At 36.7% G+C, this 23,719-nt stretch overlaps 1 protein-coding gene across 3 annotated transcripts in view; it reads right to left on the bottom strand.

Moving 5' to 3' along the window:
- Window positions 1–23,719, bottom strand: part of NCBP1 (nuclear cap binding protein subunit 1) — a 38,603-nt gene that overhangs the window by 6,602 nt on the left and 8,282 nt on the right. Inside the window, exons 2-19 of one of the 3 annotated variants that reach the window (XM_027549712.1) lie at window positions 22,973–23,061; window positions 22,313–22,413; window positions 20,349–20,505; window positions 18,193–18,300; window positions 17,725–17,846; window positions 16,726–16,795; window positions 16,041–16,256; window positions 13,190–13,287; window positions 12,386–12,449; window positions 10,680–10,790; window positions 9,900–9,964; window positions 8,307–8,369; window positions 8,009–8,083; window positions 6,034–6,137; window positions 3,768–3,890; window positions 2,738–2,840; window positions 1,843–1,936; window positions 942–1,045 (exon numbers count right to left, since the gene is read on the bottom strand). In XM_027549712.1, coding sequence (XP_027405513.1) covers window positions 942–1,045; window positions 1,843–1,936; window positions 2,738–2,840; window positions 3,768–3,890; window positions 6,034–6,137; window positions 8,009–8,083; window positions 8,307–8,369; window positions 9,900–9,964; window positions 10,680–10,790; window positions 12,386–12,449; window positions 13,190–13,287; window positions 16,041–16,256; window positions 16,726–16,795; window positions 17,725–17,846; window positions 18,193–18,300; window positions 20,349–20,505; window positions 22,313–22,413; window positions 22,973–23,061 — 1,867 coding nt within the window. Of the gene's footprint in view, window positions 1–941; window positions 1,046–1,842; window positions 1,937–2,737; window positions 2,841–3,767; window positions 3,891–6,033; window positions 6,138–8,008; window positions 8,084–8,306; window positions 8,370–9,899; window positions 9,965–10,679; window positions 10,791–12,385; window positions 12,450–13,189; window positions 13,288–16,040; window positions 16,257–16,725; window positions 16,796–17,724; window positions 17,847–18,192; window positions 18,301–20,348; window positions 20,506–22,283; window positions 22,414–22,972; window positions 23,062–23,719 lie in introns of those variants that run through there. The other 2 variants (XM_027549715.1, XM_027549714.1) reach the window with 2 other exon arrangements.

Below are 23,719 nucleotides of genomic sequence, written 5' to 3'. Positions count from 1 at the left end.
TCTACAAGTTTTAATCTGGATGATGACAGTTTAAGTGGAATATAATAAAACAAGGTCTAGAATGTTAGCAAACAGGGTAAAGGAGCAGAGTACTTTAACTCTGCATCAGTCAGCTGGTCAGGAAAGGCTTTGCAGAATTAGAGTTGCAGACTAACTGTTTACAACTAACTAGTTGTAAACCACTAAAGATGATGGCTAACACATACTTGAGTGGTCAGTTTTCTGGGATGCCACACATCTGAGAATATCCTTCTGTTGCTCTCATTTCTGAGTGCCAACTTGGCTGGTATGATAATCTTAGACCACACTCCTTCACCCTAAAGATTCAGCTGAGTCCTAAGCCAATAACAAATACAGTGAAGAGGATAAAGGTTGTGATGGATATTTATGTCTTTGCAAGTAATGGGTTTCCTATTTTGTGTCATCTCCTGTTGTCCTAGTCCTGATCAGGTATAAACCCTGTGGACCCTGCTTCATGTATAAGAACCAAACTTAATGAAAGTCTCTTTCCTTTAGGAGGAATGAGTCAAGAGAGAATTTTCTGTGTATTACATCTAGGATTTTTATGACTGAGACCTCCTTCCCCCAGTGGCATTCAGGTGCCCACAGGCTTTCCTCAATCCCTCATAATGTGCACTTAACCTACAATGGACTGATTCCTGCCAGTTCCTAATGTGAGCTCCTGCCATACAGCCTGATCTCCCCACCCACAGTCTGGATCCTCTGTAAGCATTTCCACTTCTAAGTCCTACTTCACCTTGTGTGCGTCCCTGAGAGACGCTGCAGCCAGACTGGTGTGTGTGTTTCCACTGTGCAGGACTCTCTGCCACGTCCAGACTGCACCACTGTGATACGAGTATTAACCTGGTCTGAACCAGAACTTGGAGCTCATGTATAAGAATTCTTAGAGAATAGGAACTTTGTAAAATTACCCATTTTACCTAGTAAAGTCACGAGATAATTCTGAAGAGAAGATCCAATTTGCTACTGCAGCACAGTCAACAATCTGTGTACGAATCATCTTATCTACTAGTACAGCAATCATCTACAGTCAGAGGAAAGAAGTTATTCAGGTAAGTCACAGTTATATGTAGGCCACAATAATCCCACTGCTACAAAAGTTAAAATAGGATCGCTGTGAACATTCAGTAGCTATGGAACTGAACAATTTGACCATTAGGTCTCAAGATTTGTTTTCCCTTCTGCTTGGCTCTGGTACTTTTTGTAAGAATACAATAACACAAAGACTGAGCAAAAAGAAACTGTGAATGTTAACACTTAAGACATACTGACCAGATATTTAGTAATACATCTTTTGTTACCTGGATGTTATTGACTGTAGATGTTTCAGTATTCATTTATATAATAAACTGCTGGCCACAAGCATTAGTTAGTGCAAAAATATCCTGGTTAATAATGTGTCAAAGTTAACCCTAAAGTTTTATCGTGAAAAATGTCTTAAATATACTCCAAAGTTTATTTTAATGCCTCTTTATAACACATGGTATTAAAATAGTACACTGAGATTTGAGAAATCTGGGGCCTGTTTAAAAATAAAACTGGATATAAAGAACTATTTCCTACCCAATTGGAGAACCTTCCAAGAAATAAGCATTCTTACTTAAAATGTGTTGAGATATTATAATATCAAACCAAATCGTAACACTTGCTCTTTAAAGAATGACTCAAACATCATTACTTTCACAGCACTAAAATTATAGATTTAAAAACTGTTTGAAGGGCACAGTCAAATTTCGTGTTCTACAACTAAAACAATGATATCAAGTGCCTTCTTTTTATAGCTAAACAATCAGCATCTCAACATGTCTAATTAGTTTTTACCTGTGGATGGTTCCGCCAGACCTCAAACATGACTCTTAGAACATGTAATTTTCCTTCATCACTTTCAGCTAGGGTTTTGAAGACTTCATGAAACCTGTTCATGGTTGGCGGGGGTGGGGGCAGAAACAGCACATATAAACTTATTGAGCATCTTAATATTTTCAAAGCTTTACAACGTTACTCAACTTCCAGTGCAGTATATAGATACAAAATAACCAAACATCGTTAACCGTTAAAGAATATAAAAGGTATGATTAGGAATTCAATTTGAATGGCATTTGTCTCAAAATCTTAGGAGAATTACAAAATACTATCATTAGCCAAGGACTCTAGTTTACTGTGTATTTAAGGATAGATGAGGGCTAAGGAATAATCTCCTAACACAAGTATAGTATTTTGCCTGCATCTGTGGTAGCCCTGCAAGTCTCATAGACTTGGAAGTTGAGACGGGGTGAGGAGTCTAGTTTCTCTGCCTGATTGGGAAGAATATATGTTCCTTCTTCATTTAGACTGTATGATGAGTTAAAAAGTTCTGTCTTTAGATGCCAACCTTTGGGTGGCTCCCAAAAATGCAGCTGGCTTTCAATTCTGCTCACCCTCTTTTTAAGAAGATCCTTGGACAAGCTGCGTTTGACTGTCCTATGGACCCAGGTTTTTGTTTCTCTAAAGGTTTATGTGAAAAAATGTACACTTTATATATACATGCAAACCACAGACAGGAGCCATAGGATGGGAATTTTAGCTACCACAAACCAAAACCCATTGTATCAAATGATATGATACTATTAAGATCTTTATATTCAATAATCTTAAGGTAAAAACTACTACACCGCTGGTATTCATCCAGCAAAGTTTTAAACCCTCAAGAGAGCATGTGTGTTCTGGTTGTACTTACTTCGCAAGAGCACTGAAGGAGTGGCTGAATGACTTGGCTGCTAAGTGTAGCAGAGTCTGTACAAAGACTTCTATTTTCAGTGGGTTAAAGCTGAATCCTTCATCTGAACAACAGTCCACAGTAAAGAGAGTTAAGAAGATTAAGTATAGCAATTCTTTGGCCCCTAACCTGTATTGCTAAACAGATGGCACACTCATATCCAAATACTAAGTCCCACGTTCAAGCAATGTCTCAGAGAACTAACAGACAATAAAAGACCATCACTGATTAATCGCATATCCTCAAAATATAAAACTAAGCATGACCTTAATTCTGAAGTTTTGGGGGATTGTTTCCCAAATTCTTCTATATGATCCATTTCTTTTTACAAATACCACATAGATTTCTTTGTTCTTATCTCTCTACATGGTGGCAAGATAATATAGTAAAAGAAAAAAATACAGTAAGCCCTTTACACTGTAGGTCCATGTCCTAAGATGTCTGACAATGTCTAGATTTTAACACTCTGAATTATACTTTCTAAATATATTCTAACAATACAAATTTCTTAGAAAAATATAAACAAAATCTGAGTAATACTCTAAACACCATTAATATTTTAAGTCATTTTTCTCTGCACCTCATTATGTACAGATCTAACAAAATTTCCCTCCTAAATGGTTACACCATTGTCCCAGTAGACTTTATCGGTTTCACTAATTTGTCTTTTTTTGTTTGAGTTATTGTAGTTTCCAAGATGTTTTAATAGATGACAAAGCAAGTCCCTCTCATGGCTTTTTGTCTTATATTTTGTTGATGATAAACTTATAGTTCAATTTGGAGATAACATCCAACTTTATAATACACCAAGTCTTCCTGTGCAGGAACCTCTCTAAAGTGAAAGCAGGCAATGTTTAAGGGAACAGATACCTGTGTTCTGGGGAATAACTGACAGGCTGTCAGGCTAAACAAATATCCTGTATGAGAATTATGTTTCTACTTAAACCTAGCCCATACATAGTTCCATTCAACAAATATTTAACTCCCTTACCATCATCATCATCCTGATTAGGATTAGGGACGTCTTTCAGAATGCTGAAGATTTCATCATTGGTTGCTTTACTTTTAAAGGCAACAGCTAAACAGAGGGCAACTGAATGTCCAGGAAGAGAGTCTAAGCACAGAATGCAAAGAGTTAAATAACTGAAAAAAAAAAATCACTTTCTTTTAAAACAGAGTACTCTCTATCCTAAGGTCAATATTTACTCTGTGTAAAGATAACCACATATGAAAGTTTCATTCAATATGTCAATGGCTTTTCACCTAAAATAAGGCGTAATAGGTTTCTTGCCTCAATATTTCCTTAAGAACATGGAGCTAAGTGAAATTCAGAGTGTGAGGCAGGTATGGATCTTCCTCAGGAAACACAGCTGCAACTCTCCTTTGATGGTCTCAAATCCCTAGGCCTCTGTAAGCTGAAAGGCTGAGAATCAATGTATTTCTCTTTCATTTTGGTCAATGCGCCTCCTTTTCCCTAATACAGTGGAAACTAAGTTTAGGTTTGAACAAGGTGAAGGCTGCCAACTTAAGACAGACTCTTTGCTTTTCTCTTTTGCTGAATCCACATACATGAATCTACAAAAGCCAGATGCTCGTGTGCTGTGACTCCATGTTTACTGTTGGTTAGTATCTGTCAGGTCCTTACTGTCTACTATCTGTGCTAATACATATTGTATGGCATCACCAGAGCAACTGGAAATCTACTTTTAATGTAAGATAGACAAAGAGATAGCAAAAAAGGCAGTTCTGACACAGAATATGAGTTACTAAGCACTTGGAATGAATAAAGTCAGTTCCAACAATTCATATGTACTCTACTTTTCTTGAAAGTGGGAGAGAAAGGGAAGAAAATTCCTCCACCATCGACAAGTCTACATTCTAGGTAAGGAACCAAGATACTCACATAAAAAGTAGCCAGAGAGTAACATGAAACTGGCTTGCTAAAGGTTAAGAAAATATTTACAAGAGTGGAGCTTGGGCTAGATCCTGGAGAGAGAACAGGAATCTGAGAACAGAAAGGGATAATGGTACAAACAAAGGTAAAACCAAGAATGAGAAGCATGGAAAAAACAAAGGAAGTGGGCTTGGCTGGAGTGGAGATTCATTTGAGAAGAAGTGACAAATCATAAAGTAGAAACAACAGTTAGGTGGGCCTTAAATGCTAGGCTGAAGGCTGAGTTATTTCTGTGGGGAAAAAAGAAAGCTCAGTGTTCAACAGAAGTCTGAACTCTTTGATATCAAAGATGTATCTTATGGTTCTCTGAGCCAGCACAAAGCAGAAATCAAAACGTGGCACTTGTAACTACATCAAGCTTTGCTCTTTGCAGAAAACACAGTGATCAAGAACAAGGCTGCTCAGTATTTAAGTCTGGGCTTTACCTCTTTGAAGCCATCCCCTCATTGTAAACTGGTGTTAAAAACATACCTATTTCTCAAGACTTGTTTTAAGGAATAAGTGACACAGTAACACAGGAAATGGAATACTCAGCACTGGAACCGAGTTTTGTTTCAAGGAAAACAGGTGTAGTCTGAAGTGCAGGTGGAGAAGCAGGGATGCAACATGACAAAGCAAGGGAGAGGAGTGAGTTTTAAGATACAAAGAACTGCTACACAACATGAAGTGGAAGGCTCACAGAGGAGCTGAGTTCAGTGCCATGTAAAAAGACTAACTTGGTAACTCCACACCTACCTCTCTACCACTGCTCACCGGCACACAACCTTCCCTCCAGGAAGTGTAAAGCACAATATGGCGTATCAAATTAAACAGTCCCTTTGATTTACAGTCCAAATCTCAGAAGTGACGTGACCAAAAAGAAAAGTATGTTTAAGAATTTACTTCTAGACTAGGGGCACACTGCAGGTAAAACACAGTCTCTATGTGCGCCTATGTTCCACACCTGTACTGTTAGCAGACGATAAATCAATGCATGTAATCAAAATTGCCATGACAAACACATACGTTCATTTTCGTAAGTTCTGGCTATAAATTCATCTTGCTATACTTAAAAACACTTAAAATGTCATGAATAAAACATTATGAACAATATTAAAAACAGTTACAAGACAGTAATAACTAAGTAAATCACAGTAAATGTTTAACATTATGACAGGGCAAATAAAACAAGAGGCTGGTGAGAGATCACCTTGCAAACAGAGAAAATATAAACCCAAGAAGAGAAATAATTCACTTTCTCCACCTTAGATAACTGACTTAATACTTGCATTAGTACCTTTGAAAAACAGGATTCATTACTTACTGCTACTTTCATCTCCATATTTGTAAATGCAGGTTGGGTTTGCAGGACATAGAGCTGAGAAGGTAGGAGGGACAAAATCTAATATACGCTGATGGTAAGACAACCTACAACACAAATAAAAGCCTCAGAAAATACCATTCACCAGTTTCATTCTTTGGTAATAACCAACTTTACTCAGAAGATAACACCCTGCACTCAGTTGACAACCAAGAAGTAAAGGGGCAACAAGTCGTTTTAACTCCTGTCTGGCCAGCACACCAGAACTCACGTCTTCTTCAGAACTTTCTGGTTTGTACCGAGATGTGGGCCAGTGGGTCCACAAGCCGGGTGGCCAAGGATGTGAGGTGGTAATGGTAGGGTGGGATGAGGTGAAGGAAACAGTTTTGTATGGTTGGGAGATTGGTTATATTGTAATAGATAAATACTTACCAAGACTGTGGGAGACAAGTTTCTTAATGTCTGCCAAGGTATTTAGAAATCATGGCAAAGGGGAAGGCAAGGAAGAAAAATGATATGGTGGGTTGGAACTGGAAAGATACACACATCTAGGTGGATATAAAAACAGATGTATGTATGTATGAGTATATGTGTGCATAAATATATTCACTATGCTTGTCCATCTAGAGGGCAGAAACCCAGTAACACCCAATAGCAATAAACACATCAAGTGTCCAGACCTTGCTACTTAAATACCACGCTCCACTAAAAGAAACTCCGCCTCTTTGAATGAGTAGATGATTCCAGGAAAGGGGCAAGGAAACGTAAGAAGAGCCTGGAACGTCTGTGCCAGAAATAAGGAAATGCTCAATGAATGGAGGGGGAACATTAAAGAAAGGAAAAAAAGACACAGAAGGCACAAAGGACTCCCAGTGGACAGATCAGGGGCAATCTGAGCATCAAATTAGTAATGACAGCAATGAACTATAATCCACTGAATGAAATAGTCTCTACTGACATAAACACAGGAATTAATAAACAGGTGAAAAAGGAAAGCTCGCTCTTACAGTAGAAAGCAAACTAATGAATGTAGAAAGAATAGTGGAAAAAGGGAATCATCTGAGGATCATCATAGTGGTGGCAAATAAAAGTACGAGTTGCAGTGGAGATCTGATGTAAGACGGGAGTGTTACCTCAGGATATTTCCCACAAAATATTAATCAACTACAAAGGGAAAAATGGGGAGCTTGAGGTTGAGAAGCCTGACATGGCCATATAATCAAGATTAACATCTTTAGTGCTGGACAATGCGAGACTTGAGTCCTGAGGATGCACCAAGGCAACACAACGAAGTAAGGGCTGCATTCTTTAAAACTGACAATGACGTGAACGAGAAAGAATAATAGCAGTTCAAGGTGAAGGAATCAGAAGAAAATGACAATTAAATGCTATACATGCTCCTGGATAGAATTCTGGACCAGAAAGGAAAAAAATATTGTTGGGGTGGTTGGCAACATTTCAGCAGCATCTGTGGACTGCACACTGGTGTGACTGTGTCAGCTCACATCCTCATCTGGAGAGCTGTGTGCTGGTCATGGAGAGGTGTTTTTTTGTTTGGGGGAAATATACAACCAACTATTAAAGGGTGATCAGACATCATATCTACAACTTGTTTTCAAGAAGTTCAGAAAAAGACCAATATAAACGGTAGATATTATACAGAGGGAAAAAGGACTAGGCATTAGAACAAATGTAGTAAAATGTTAACTAGGGGATCTAGACGAAAATGATACAGAGTTCTATTTTGGCAACTTTCCTAAAATTTTAAATTATTTCAAAGTATATTTGACAAAAATAAACTTTTTGACTTAATTCACATAGAATCCAGATGGCACGGCTGCCCTAATTTTTCAGCCTAAATCTGAAAGGGAAGAAAGACAGGTACTTGGATTTTAATCTGGACATACATTCAGATAAGGGAAACCTCCCCCACAGAAATGAGACAACCTAAGCTAAGGAGAAAACACAAAGAACTTACCTCATACATTTTTCTAGAACTTCTCTTACAAACTTTGGTTTGGGACTTTCTGGATCTTGAGTAAGACAATCTGACCTAATGACAAAATACAGTTTTACAAGTTCTTACAAATAATCCGCATCTATATCTACCTTGTATTTAGCTGCAAATAGTTCCCTTCTACCTAGATTATTTCATTTATATATATATAAAACTAAATCTTTCAGATCACAAAAAAGATTGCTTTTATATTATAGTTTTAAATATTACTTTTTAAAATGGTAAACTGTAGAGAAAAGACAGATATAACACTACTTACCAATCTTCCCAGCTCCAACGGAATTGGAAGTTACTTAGATGATGGGAAAACCAATTAATAAACCTACACAAAGAAGGGGGGGAGGTGGAAAAGGATGAATGGTTGCAGTTTATAATAGGAATTCACATAATTCTTCAGACAAATAAGACCCTATTTTCACCCTACCTATAGCTGTTACTTTCTCCTGCCACCTACCCTTCTCTGTGCAAATCCTGCAACTCATCATCTACTTCAAAAAAGTAACAGTCCCCATCTCACTCCTCCTAACAGTGCTATCCTTTTCAAGAGAATAACAGATACGACTCAAGTGCCTGTTTTATATCAAGAACCTTATATATGTTTATATTATATAATTTAATTCTCACAGTAACTGCTGAGGGATATATTATTCCATTTAATTGACAATGAAACCGAGCTGTGAGGTGCAAAAAAAGATTAAAAACATTTTATAAATGCAAGAGCCAAAGCACAGTCTTTCATTATCATACCATGCCCTTTTTACCACAAACAACAAAACATACCATCAAAGGCCCTTTTTCTCTTAAAGACACCCCTGATCTAACTAGATAAGGATCACTTTAGTATACTATATAATGCTGTGAAATTTGTAAGAGCCCAGTAAATACTTGCTGAATGAATGGCATAGTTGGAATGCCCAGAGCAACTGGTAGTTTATTAATTAGACTGGATAAAACCTCAGCAGACACCTTAAAGCATATCCCTATGTCCCTATAATTTCAATCATTAAAACTACTCAAGATAATAGGTCAACACTCAGGGTAGCCTTTTCTGATAGTTTTCAAATACTGCATTTGAACAATGGACATGACAGATTATGGAAAATATGCACTATCTGTTCTGAGCTAATTTGGGAAAGTGACAGAGTAAGAGAGCATATTAGCTAACAGAGGCAGTAAGATCTCACCCAAAAGACAACAGTGGGCATGCCAATTAACACGGCTGTAAAAATCCAATATGGTCTTTTGTATAAACCAAGTCTTGAAGTTGTAGTCATAGAGAAGTTAATTATTTTAGAAACAGACACTATCTATAAACAAATACATAATATATAAACATAATAAATATACAGGATTAGACTCTGCTTCTACATATGAATTAGCATAAAGTCTATTTTAAAAGCTTACCTACCTAATACAAAGGGAAAGTGTAACCATACCAAAGCACCAAACAAATAAGCAATGAAATTAAAGAAAACTTCAGCAAGGGTATCATTTCATATTGAAAATTAAGACTAGAAAGTGAAATGCTATATTACAACAAGTATGAGCTTTATTATATATAGGATTATTTGGAGGAGGCAAGAAAGAAAAACCAACTTGGAAATTCTTAAAAGGGCAAATATTTTTCTGATCAAATACTTTTATAAAGTATAGGGAGTAGAAGCTGCTAACACTCTATAGAAATAAGGCAGGGACTTCCCTGGTAATACAGTGGCTGAGACTCCACGCTCCCAATTTAGGGGACGTGGGTTCGATTCTTGGTCAGGGAACTGGATCTCACATGCAGCAGCTAAAACCCTCCGCAGCCAAATACTAAAAAAAAAAGGCGGGGGGGGGGGGGGCAATACTATACCTGTCTACACATGTAGTATTCATTGTGTCCAAACGCATATATAACATTTCAGTTGCCTGTGCAAGCTGTGAATTTCAGGATAAGGAAACCATACCCTCTTTGAAAATAAATCTGTGATAGAAAAAACGAGTAACATTTCCTAGAAGTCTATGAAATGACTAGTAATTCTTTTCAAGTAACTGATCTTTGAGGTATCAATGATATACAGTAACACCTGACCTTATACACCTACGAAATCAAGATAATAAACATTTACATCACCTCCAAAATTGCCACATTCTTCTTATAATCCATCCTCCCTTCTTCCCATTTATGCCCCCAAGCAAATATTGGTCTGTTGTCATTACATTATTTGCATTTTCTAGGATTCTGTGTAAATGGTATCATATACTATAAATTCATATTTGTTTAGCATCTTTTATTCAACATATATTTTGCAATTCACTCATGTTGATGCCTGCATTGAAAATCTGTTTTTTTTTTAACCTGAGTAGTATTCCATTGTATAATTGTAACAAAATTTGCTTATCCATTCATGTATTGATGGATATTTGGACGGTTTCCAGTTTGGGGTTGTTACACATAAAGTTATAAACATTAATATTCTTAGGCCAACAGTCAAAGAGTAGAGTGGCTGACTATATGGTATATGTGATCTTTAACTTTTAAAGAAATGCCAAACTGTTTTCATGAAGTGATTTAAACCTACCAGCAGAAATATTTAATAATCTTGTAAAGCCAGGCCAAATAGAGTATGTTTAAAAACAAAGGAAAGGATACAACTTGGGGTAGAGAGCCAGGCTGAAGTTTGCACAGTTCAATGAGAAGTGTCGTGTACATCACATCGATATGAGGCGGTGCCGGAAGTTGAAACAGCTCTGCAAAGATCACCTAAAAGGGAATCACAAGTCAGCACTCAATTCGACAGCTATCCATGCATTTCTACTATTTAGAAAGACCTCAGTGTTCTAAATTTTGTGATATTCATAATTTTAAAAAGTAACTTTCTAACCTTAAAAACTATGCTCTCTAAAACACAAAGACCTATGATTGAATACCATAATGAAGATTCCTTATCTCTGTAACTCAATCAATAAGAATATGCAAAAATTAATGCTTAGCTGATATTTCCAGAGAATTAAATTTCAACTGTGAAAGTATCAGAGTTAGTTCAGGGAGGTAGTTTACTAAGGACTCATAGAACCATCAGAATTTCAGCTCTATAAGAAATAAAAGCCTTCTGTAGACTCTGAGGATGGGATCAGGAGATAGTTAAGTCATTCTGCACAGTTAGTACCTTTTTGGTAGTCCCAGACATTTTGGCCATGCTCTTGTTCAGAAACTTGTTTTCATCCTCCATATATAATTTGTGGGCCACATACCTAGACTTCTAAAGCCTAGTTCGCATTCCTCCTCCTCACTCCCATCTCCCACACTTTTGTATGAATTTCTATACATTTTGCAGATTTTAAAATGTGACTTACGTTTTGCACTTCAATTGACATGTCAGTGAGTGAAACCCATTAGCCTAAGCATGCTCTCAAGTTTTGTAAAGACAGAGCAGATGCACTGTCTGTCTACAGTGCCCAGATGCACTACACCACTGTTCACATGGGTGGAGTATGAATAAAAAGTGAAGTAAAGAATACACTGTAATTATGTTCACGCTGAGCATTTTAACATAAAGGAATAATATAATTGACAGTTTGACTCATGTATCAAGTGAAAATACTGTTTTTTGGGAAATAAATTTCTATAAGGTGTTCAACTGTACTAATATCCTCCTCTATATGAGTTAATATGAAATCAAAAGCATTATCTATTCTTTTCACTTCCAAAACAATTGGCTCTTTTGATTTCTAAGAATAAATAAGGATTCGTATTTCCCTACCCTTGTGATACAGGAAATAATATACTAGTCCAGACTACGATAGTAGTAAGAAACCAGGTAAATACAGTTAAAAAATGGGTTATCTGCCTAAAGAATATTATAAAGTATTTAAGCCGCTTATACATATGTTCCCTGGAAAAGGAAATAGTAACCCACTCTAGTATTCTTGCTTGGAAAATTTCACGCACAGAGGCGGCCTGGAAGGCTACAGTCCATGGGGTCACTAAGAGTTGGACAAAGCTGAGAACAGACATGTGCACACACACACACACATCTGTTAAGTGGACAATGTACTGCTAGAGTTACAGGTAACTTACATTATCCATGATAACTATCCTTGAATGAAGACATACTATATAAATAAATTATATGCAACTCAAAATTTTGTTTGGTTACTGGGCTTAACCTCCTCTTTTCTCTTGACTAACATGGTTAACAGAGCTCCAAAACTGAAAGCAATTTCCTCTTTTCTCTGTTAATTTTCATTGTCTGACAAGCAGCAAGAACAATAACAAAAGGCTAAAAGTAGATTACACTTTACAGTCAACAGAAAGATTCTGAGACTTTGAAACAAGCTCCATCTTGGAATGCATACCTCAACTATGTGGTAATTCAAGGGGATCTTGTTCTTCCCAGGATAACTCACTAGCTGTGCAGCACTGTAAAAAGTGTAATTTAAGTTTAGTGAGTATACACAGATATATGAAAAACTAAATAAGCAGTTTCAAAAACAGAGTGTGTAGATATAAAGGAAATATTTTCTGAAATGTTCTAGATTTCAGTTACTTCACCTAACTACAGCACAAATTATTTTTTCTACCCTAAGGGAAACTCTTTAATGTATATCCAAAACTCCTTGAAAGATCAGAAAGAATGTAAATAATAGTAAGAAGTACATTCAGGTCTACGAACTTAAAAAGTTTTATATGGTAGACTATCCCCAAAATGCTATATTCCTTTCCGTCTTAAAATCCAAACTGAAACTTTCCAAGGTTTTAGAAAACATTAAAAATAAACTTTTCCAAAGCTTGATGTCTAACTGCTATGAAACAGAGCAAAACCATTAGTATTCATTTATTCCTGCAACATTCATCCCCAAAATAGCTTGTCACTCAAATTAATTTATCCAGAACATATGGCAAATATCCACATAAAAAGAGCAGGCATCATATGCATAACACTGTAAAGCACTACAGTACTACTCAGCATCCAGAAAGTACTATTTGAAGGTGAAGTGCCGCCAGAAAGCAAGTCAAGTGTTTTCGAAATTGGTCTTAGTGAGACGGAAACCAAGAAGAGGAAGACTTTCTTACTCTTAACATACATTTTGCTCCTTGAAAATCATCAAGATTGCTACTTTTTCGCCACACTAGTAAAAGTACCACGAAAAGCATCTTACCAAGTCTTCCTTTCCTTCCAATGGGACTTAATGATGCAGTGAAGATTCTCTTCTATTACAAATCTTTCCACTGAATGACTCCCTGGCATTACAGGACCCTGGAACCAAAACAACAGCTATATACTACAGACCCAGACAAATATTTTTCATTTAACAAAATATATAAGAGCTTATTATGTTCCAGATACTTTTTATATTGGATGCTGAGGATAAAAGTTCACAAACATGAAAGCTCTGTATTTCAACAAATTTTATTTGTGTTCACCTACCTACAAGAGAACTAGAATATCAGTTATAGTTTTTCTTCTACCTGACACTACTATCTCTGCCCACCTCAAGTCTTAAATGATTAACTAAATCATTAACTTAAATGCAAACTAAATAATTTTTTGTATATTATTGGCCATTGATTTATTTTTTTACACAATGTGACTGGATTACTTCCATAAAAAACATGGAGAGGGTGCTTCCATGGTGGTTTGGTGGTAAAGAATCCACCTGCTAACGCATGGGACATGCATTTGAGCCCTGATTCGGGAAGATCCCACGTGCTGCAGAGCAACTACGACCGCAACTACTGTTGTGCACCACCACTACTGAGCCCAAGCTCTAGAGCCCAGGAGCGGCAACTACTGAGTCTATGTGCTGACTACTGAACCCTGCATGCCCTAGAATCTGTGTTCCGCAACCAGAGAAGCCACTGCAATGAGAAGCCCGAGCACTGCAACACAGAGGAGCCCCCACTTACAGCAACTAGAGAAAAGCTTGCACAGCAACAAGATCAAGCACAGCCAAAATAAAATAAATTAAAAAATAAAACTGGAAAAAAAAACCAAACACATGGAGAGGGGGAGATTTTATTTAAAACACTGTGTAGACATAAAAAATCACATATATGTTGAAAGATATCCACACTGTGTTGTTTTTGAAAAGGTTAAAGAACATTATCTATGTATTGTTTAATTTTTAAAAATATGCATAGCAAACAGGTTCAATGCATTTATTTTTATTTACTTTTTTAGTCACCACTGTAGACTCTTAATGGTGACTTTTACTTTATAATTTCTAATTAAAAAAGAAAAACAAACTTTTTTTGAAAGACCAGAACTAAACAACCAAATCCTCTTAAGATATCTTGTATATTTATGCTCTTCTGGCAAAGCATGATGGGCACATCACAGAGGCAATACCAATTCCAAACAGTACAGGAGAGGCAGATTTTGAGGTCCTATTCTAATGTTCCCTTTGCACAAATAAATGCCTAATCACAAAGATTCTAATAGTCTTATTGTAAAGTAGACTTCCAATTACATATACCTAATTAGACCATTACATAAAGTTGACTAAAAGCATTTTATTATATATGGAATACTGCAAGTGGGTAGCAAGTTGATAATTCTGTATTTATAACCAATTACCCTGGGTCGGGAAGATCCCCTGGAAATGGCAACCCACTCCAGTATTCTTGCCTGAAGAATTCCATGGACAGGTGAGCCTGGCAGGGCTACAGTCCATGAGTCAGACATGACTTGAGCAACTAACACTAACTAACCCATTACCCAACAACTATTTAATCTAAGATAGGGTACACATATACTAAAATTTCACTGATCAAAAGCAACTTTCCATAGAATAGAAGAGAGAAGGCGGGGGAAGAAAACTCAAACTTGACCTTAGGTGGTAATACGGGTTCTTATGCCAGTGGTTCTCAACCAGGGGCAATTTTGCCCCTAAGGGAACATCTGGCAACCTCGGGAGACATTTTTGGTTGTCACAACTGACATGCTACTGGCACCTAGAAGGTAGAGGCCAGGGAGAATTTTAGGCATCCTACAATTCATAAGACAGCCTCATAACTAAGGATTCCCCAGCCCAAAACATCAATTGTGCTGAGGTTGAGGAACTCTGCTCCATGCTGACTGGAACGTACAAGCAACAGGTGTGACAGAGAGCCTTGTGGGCTACAGTCCACGAGGTTATGAAGAGTCAGGCACGACTACACCACCACTATAACATGGCACTTTAGTTAGGCGAGTTTCTATTCAGCACCAATCCAGTGACCACTATGCTTGCTGCTTGGGTATTAAGGTTAATACAATTATTTGCATAAATGGGATCGCTAAGAGTCAGACACGACTGAGCGACTTCACTTTTACTTTTCACTTTAATGCATTGGAGAAGGAAATGGCAGCTCACTCCGGTGTTCTTGCCTGGAGAATCCCAGGGATGGGGGAGCCTGGTGGGCTGCCGTCTATGGGGTCACACAGAGTCGGACACAACTGAAGTGACTTAGCATAGCCTAGCATAGCAAAATATAAAGGCTATCAACAACTTGATCTCATAATAAAAAATATATATATTTAAGAACTATAAAGTCAGCTTATACACATCTTTGGGATTTTTAAACACTACTGAGCACTTACCATGTGTCATATATCATTCTGTATACCTTATGTGTGTATATTAATAATTTAATCCTCATTACAACTTTGTGACCTATATACTAATTATTATTCTATTTAGGAAACTAAGGTAAATAACTCACTCAAGAACGCACAGCTGGGATATGCCTAAATCGGGATTAAAACCCAAACCAACCTGGCTCTTGAACCTATACTTTTCAATTGTACACCATGCTGTCTCTTCATTTATACAAGCTAAATACGATTTCTCACATAATGAGGTGATTCCATTCACTGAATTAGACGTTAACCTCACTGCCACTGACCCTCTGAGACAATGAACGACTCAAAATTGAAATGTCCTGCAGGCATAATTCCAACAAGATGAAACCGTAAGTACAACATAACCCAGGCCCTTTGAAAGAAACCTTTGCTGACCATGCACGTACCTCAGGATCATCTGTGTAATCAAACATTCTGAAGATGACCCTCGGCATCGGGTACACCGAGTCTTCAGTGTGAGGCGGCGGTGTGAATGGAGGCAGGTTGTGCTGCAGGGCTTCACACAGGATGCTGTCAAAGGCAAGATAAGGTCTTAGGATGTGCCGCTCCTGCCAGCGATCCTTTTTCAATTTCTGAATCTGGGCCCAGAGGCAATCTAAATACTAAAGACAGATTAATGTTTAACAATTAATAGATATTTGGAGGCTAGGTGAAATAACATTTTGACCAGACAAAACCAAAAATCTACTACCTTCTAAAATACAGGATACAAAAGTAAGCTAACTTATTAAACACAATACAAAAGAATAGTGCTATGTTTCTGCACACGTTTTAATTACTTTACAGAGTCTGTCTGGGGCTGTTCTATCTTATTTTTTCAAGTTGGGCATTTAAGTAAAAAATACATCAATTCTATGATATCTGGAATCCCACAGAATAGGTAACGTTCTAAGGACATTCTAATATTTATTAAAAATACACTATATGCCTAGGGCTATAAGGAGCTGAACCCCTGATATGAAGTGTGAAAACACAGCTATAGTATACAAATGTGATGACTGAGTATGTCAGAGATTAAGAACCTACTCTGACTGTGCTTGTATCTATCACAAGAGACTGAAGTCAATTTACCTCTTCTTGCGGATGTGGTTTCTCTGCAGTCCATACTTGTAACATGGGCACATGAGTCTTTTGGCGTCTTCTAGAAGTTAGAATGAAAATCTACATTTAGGTTTTTAAAAACATGAAAAGATGTTCAGTTGCTTTCATAATTAAGAAAATGCAAATTATGGGAGTAAAACATTTTAACCTGTCAAATTATCAGATATCAGAATTGTTGATAATGTATTGCCAAAATGTAGGCAAATACACAGTTTTGAAAACACTGCTGGGAGAAGGCTAACTGATAAATAATCACTTTAGAAGAGATGTGCAAGAGTAAAATCTCTTTCAAAGGCAATCTGACTAAACAATCTATCAAAATTAAAACTGTTAAAAGACACTTCAACCTAGTAATGCCATTTCTAAAAATTCACATAACCCACAAACACATTTGCACATGTACACAAAGACATACGTACAAAGATATTCACTGAAACGCAATTTAAAATAGCCAAAGACTTGCAATAGGCTCAATGTCTACCAACAGGAAACGAATTAAAGAAATTATGGTACATTCAAAGAGTTGAATACCATACAGCTGTTAAAAGAATGACGTAGAGCTAAATATTTTACACAACAAATCCAAACTATATTAAGGGGGGAAAAGAAGTGTGTATAGAAGAACAATCCGTATACTGGACCATCACTTGTATAAAGGAGAGAAGGATATATTCAAATGTTAGAACATTCACACTCTTATTTTCATTTTTCTTTTGCAAACATGTATATATTATTAAATATAAAACTACAACTTTTGAAAAATATAAAACATTTAAAAATATTGAAGGTAGCTTAGTATAATGAGAAAGCAAATTTTTATCTTTAGACTTCTTCAGCTTTATTTGTAACTATGTAGATATTAACAATATCCAAAGAGGTACCTACTAATAGAAAACCAAACTTAAAACAGAATTCCCTGGCAAAACCTTAAGGGGACACAAAACCATTACCATGCTGCTGTGCCCTTACTTAAGATAGTTTTCAGTGCTGGCAAAGATTCGGTCCATCTCTGCATCTTTCTTTTCATACAATTCCTTTCCAACCCAGGGCAAGGACGACAGAAACGCATACACGTACCAATCCCGCCGCACCTGAGGAAGTTTTTAAAAGGTGCCTTTAAGATAGGTGCTAGTGAAGTTTCATTCACGTCATATTTATTCCTGAATGAAATCCTATGGACACTATTTAATAGGGCTAATGAAGACGGCTCATTCAGAGCATTTTCAGATATATTAGTTTTAATCTTATTAGGCAGAATCATTTAACTAATATACATATGTCATGAGGATCGACCATTATGCCAGTTGGCTTAACTTTCAGGTATTAAAAATTCATAATGTAATATCTATTAATCTGTTTTTGTTTTTTGCTAAAGGGCTATTAGTGAAAAATCCCTCATAGCATATGAATGAAATTCAGCACAAGGGGTTTTCTTACCTGAGGCACATCTTCTTCCTGAGTTACACTTACAAAATTTTCAAACATAGCAACCATTGATGGGGCAGCAATGACATGACAATTCACAAGATCAGATAGAAAACGGACCTATTGGGGAAAGCAATTTCTATTAAATCTAAATGTCCTTTATAATATTTATAACACAAGCATTTTGCCCAAGGACCAAATCTAGACCACTACCTGTTTTTTAAGGAACCTGTAAATTAAGAATGGTGTTTTAGATATTTAAAGGCTTGGAATAAACCAAAGTAATATTTTGATTCCTACAAATTATATGAAATTAAATTTCAGTGTCCACAAATCAATTGTTACAGAGCCACACTCATTTGTTTACATGTAGTCTTCGGCTGCTTTTGCGCTCTAACAGCAGAGCTGAGAAGTTGTTAAAAGAGACTATATGAAGGACAGGAATCCACATGTACAGCTTTACATTTATACTAGCCTAGGAAGTCAAAGTGAAAGTCGCTCAGTTGTGTCTGACTCTTTGCAACCCCATGGACTATACACAGTCCGTGGAATTCTTTAGGCCAGAATACTGGAGTGGGTAGCCTTTCCCTTCTCCAGGGGATCTTCCCAACCCAGGGATTGAACTCAGGTCTCCCGCATCGCAGGCAGAGTCTTTACCAGCTGAGCTACAAGGGAAGTCCACTAGACTAGGAACCTAAACTGTAATATTCTAGCTACTACAACCAATAATTTTTTTTGTTTGGTTGTGAAAATTCTTCACTGGACCACAGAAATGGAAACGAACAAAAATTTATTGGGTGTACTCTGTGTGCCACTGCTAAGTACTATTAAAGTCTCTGTCAAATGGGAGCTCACAGACTAGTGGGACGTGCAAATCTTGACCCAAAAGGATGACTCGTATACTAGAAGATAAAGAAAAGAGTGCTCTAGAAACAGGGATAAAGGGAGTAGGGGAAAACATCATAAAGCAAGTAACAATCAAACTAGGTCATGAAAAATCAGTAAAGTATCCTCAACTGGAGAGGCTTCTAAACAGAGAGGTTCAAACACAAGGTGTGTTCAGGGACCCACAAGCAATTCTGATAGAGCTGGGAATATATGGAAGGCAAAGAGAAACAGACAGGGGCAACCATGACAGGTCAAGCTTAATGAAGTTTGAACTTAATCTTATAGTCTAATCAGTGTCCAACTCTTTTGATTGTATATTCAGTAGAAAAGAATTTGATCACGTACCTTCAACATGCACATATATTTATTACTAATATACTGAGGCCCACTGTCTATACATATTAATAAGGCTGTCAGTCTATATGTTACATATTAATAAAGCTTAATTCCATATCCATTTAGGAAGGCATGAACTACACTAGAGGCCCTGGAGACAGAGGAGAAGGGACAGACTGGAGAGAAATTTATGAGGTAGAACCGACAGGGCTTGGGGACTGCTTAGAGTATGACAGGGCAAAGGGAAGACAAAAATCAATGCTCAGGTTTTTGGGCAGCTATCCAGTAAATACCAGCCACTTGTGTGGGTTGGGGTGAGGACTGAGAAAAGGAGGTATGAATAATGTATTAATTTAGGGATTAACTTTCAGGCAAGATACCTTAGGGCTATCTAGGAAGTATCTGGAACATAGGTCTGGAGCTCAGGGGAAATGTTGAAGCAGGAGTTAAAACTATAGTGGGGAGGGGGCGGTCATCAAAATAAATAGTTTACAAACCTATGAGAGAGAATGGGAATGCTTTAAAAGAGAATATTTGAAAGAAAGTGAAGTGAGGACAGAATTCTGAGAAACACAGAAATTTAAAAGGGGCAGAGGAAGCTGACCCAGAAAAAGGAGCCTGAGAAATAAAACACAGGTGGCAGCAGGAGGTCCTGAAAAAAGTGGTGCAGCAGCAACCAAGAGCTAAGAAGTGTAAAGCATCGTTTATTATAAGGAGGTCAACCTGGATTTAGAGTTAAAAGAAGCTGTATCACTGGATTGGTAATGAGCTCTGTATCTTTAAGAAGACTGGTTTCAAAAGGGCAGCTGTTATGGGTGAGTGGAGAACTGTATTTCAAGAGAAAAGATAAATTATTTGGTTGTAGCTTACCTCTCTACTCCATTCCAACACTAAGTTCATAACATACCAAAAACTTCTCAAAAGTCAAAAAGCCAAAAACTTACCAAATATACAGCTTCATTATAATTGTTTGATTTCAATGATTCTTTCAGTTGGCGAATCATGGCTTCTACAAATTCTCCACCAAAGTTGTAATTCCTGGCATTCAGTAGTCCAACTAATGTTGTATAAATGGTCAACTTCTCAGGTAACAGACGTGCACTGATTTCAGAAGCCAGTACGACAATAAGATCCAAACACAACATTAAGTTGCTGAATTTTATACAATTTTTTTAATCATTTTATTAACTTTAGAAAAGCAATACATTTAACTATTATTTTAAAACTACTTCGAAAAAGGCATAAATATTGAAAAGAGTTGTAGACAGAGCTACCTCAATTTTTTCACTTTGATTCTATCAGTTAATCCTAGAGTTAACAAAATAAAACACTCTAACTGTGAAGTCATCAAACTAAAATAGACAAAACTCTAGACTAGCTTTTCTTCCAATATGCTTAGTAGAATCAAATGGCAGATTTACAGAAAATGGTTTCTGTGGTAAAATACCTGAGAATTGTTGAATGAAACAAGTTTTTTTAATACAGAATCATTAAAGGGGAGACAGAGCAATCAACATTTCTAAACTCAGCTGACCAAATGTCATGGGATCAGAATTCCACTTTGAGAAACACTATTCTAGTTTCTTATAAAAAGTTCAGAACTAATGCCAGGTCCTATTAAACTGCTGAATTTTTAACACAGTACTCTAATATAGTAAAATTTCTTTACATCTCAATTTGCTTACTCAAGTGTGTTAGTTTTCATTAAAATTATTTGAAAAGTAGAGGATCACAGTAATAAATTTTGAAAAAAAGCAAATGTTGATCCCTAATTTAGGCAGCCTTTAACAATTAGCTAAAAAAGAAAAGCAAATGGGAACTCATGATCATTCAGATTCTCTTAACATTTTTTGCATTTTCCCAAGGTTCCTAGCAGTGTTAGGGACAATTCAGTCTTAAAAAAATACTTGCACTGATAGTAACCATTCTCCTCAACCCATCCTCACCTCAAAGTCATGGCTTCCAGAGTTTAAACATGAATCTACTCCATTCCAATAAATGCTTTCAGAACTGAAAGAATCTATGGATAACTATAGCCAAGTTAGTTTTCTTAGTAGTTTCCTAGTGTGAGGACATGTCTTCCTGAATATTAATTGGATTCCTTCAAAAAACTGTATCTGAATTTATTTATACTTTATGAGAAGTTAAAAATCGACCTATAGTTTCAATCTGTGTGTATATTTGTAAATTTAAAAACTGAGTTGTAGGCAATTTAAGACAAAAACAATGTTTTAAAATAACTGAAATAACAATGAAGTCACTTTCATAATGAAGACTCTTTTATCCAGAAACCATAGCTACTTCTCTGCAAAGCAGACAGTTTAGAGTAACCACTGTCTACTTGAGTGATAAGAAGTCTGGATTGCTAATTCCACTGTTGCGAGAGACTGTTTCATGATCTCACATGAGACTTTCCCACACTAATGGCCTTACAAATTAAGTACTGAAACTCATTCTAGCTAACCTAACTCAGAGAAAGATTATGCCTATTATGTCACAGCTCCAAAAGCATCTTCAGCCTTCTAGAAGGGCTATTACTTGAGTGACTGACTAGTTCTCAAATTTGTTTGATATTACTGATTAAAAATATAAATTAAACTCTATCATATACATTTAATTGTATGTGCTTAAAAGAAGATTGCTAAACGTGAAGTTGTCTGCTTTCTCACTTAAAAGCAGTCAACTCAAATGAGTCTAAGGATCCAAGAAACAAAAAAAAATGCTCAATTTTCATGCTATTTATCTCTCAGAGTTCACCAAAGGGCCAAAGTTCATTTAATTTGACAAATTCCCCATGGAATGAAACTAGATGACATATGGAACATAAACACATCTTCTGAACATTCCCAAGCATTTAAGAGTAGATAATACATTATCACCTGGATTCATAAATCTTTTGTATACATACACTGTACAAAGAAGCCTTAAGATCTTGCTCTTGTAGTTAGGAAGATCAGCTTCCAAAACACCAGCCAAGCCTTCTAGGTTGCTCTCCAAAGAGCAGGCACTCTGTAGAGGATAGGATAGCATATTAAATACCTGTCAGGTAACCAGCAATTAGTGCATTAAAATTTTCCAGGTGATGATAAAAAAGTTACACACAAGGCACTCTGACAGTTTAGTATAAATAAATTCTGGTTGTTATTATTCTTTAGAAAACCCCATAAAGAAAACAAATGAAATTTAAAAAGCAGCGTAGCAAGTGTTAGATGTGGGAGAACATCCCAGGCTCTGTCTACTGATACTTTTCTAATGAATTCACTCATTATATGACTGGGCAAACTACCTCAAGTATCCAGAACTTACTTGGTCTTCATTTGCAAATTGAGCAGACTGGTTTCTAAGGTCTCCTCTAAGACTTAAATTCTATGAAAATTACTAAAAACATGTAACTCTCAACTATCTGCATTCCAAAGCTTTTAATATGCCTCTACTTTGGGATGTAGATGCATGGCCATACAAACTTTGACCATAAGTTAGAACATCAAGTTTTCAGATGCAGAAATTAATCAAGCACAGTCAATTAACACTCTAAGCCCATCACAATCTGTACCTATTTTGATCATACCTTTTCTCCTACTTTGCATATTAAAGATTCCAAGTGATCTTCAGTTTCATTTGCATCAGAGGTCTTTCTCCTTTTGTGAGGTTGTCCCCCTGTTTCAAGAATGTAAAAAAGTGAACATTACAGGATGACTCTGTTACCAAAAACTTTAACTTTTTAATGCTATAATCTCTTTTCTACCTGAAGCCCTACTGTTTATGCACAGCAGAAGCGCTTAGTAACTCAGACAAGGCTAGATACAACCAATAAACAAGGCTAGACACAACCAACAGTCTCCATACCCTGGGGCATCATAACTCCGAGAGGCATTAAGTTTTGTGAGAAAAGTGTCCCCACAGAACTATGCAATGCAGCAGCCCTGTCCATTTCTTGGATAGGTAGCAAAGGTGCCCGTATCATGCTAGTCACTAGCAGTGAGAAAACTCCCTATAACACGCATCAATGGCTATTCCCATTCATTAAGGGCTTAACTTGAGTTGTTTAATCACCCTCAGTTGCTCGTTCCTAAAACCTGTCAGTGTTAGTAGTACTCATTATTCTAATAATGAAAATTATGTAAACTGATGAAATATGGGTATAAAAACCAAGTTGAACATTTTGCAAAGATCTGATGAGGGGGTAAGCTTTTGTTTAAAAACAAAAGACGAGGAAACTTCAAATGATGGGAAAGGAAGCATAAAACACTAGGACTAGTTTTACAAAAGTTTCAGAGCTCTTAAGTCGTCAATTAATAGTTTTGGTTCTATAGAC

Source organism: Bos indicus x Bos taurus, chromosome 8 (genome assembly GCF_003369695.1).
Source record: "Bos indicus x Bos taurus breed Angus x Brahman F1 hybrid chromosome 8, Bos_hybrid_MaternalHap_v2.0, whole genome shotgun sequence".
NCBI lineage: Eukaryota > Metazoa > Chordata > Mammalia > Artiodactyla > Bovidae > Bos > Bos indicus x Bos taurus.
This window is presented reverse-complemented; position numbering and strand designations above follow the sequence as displayed.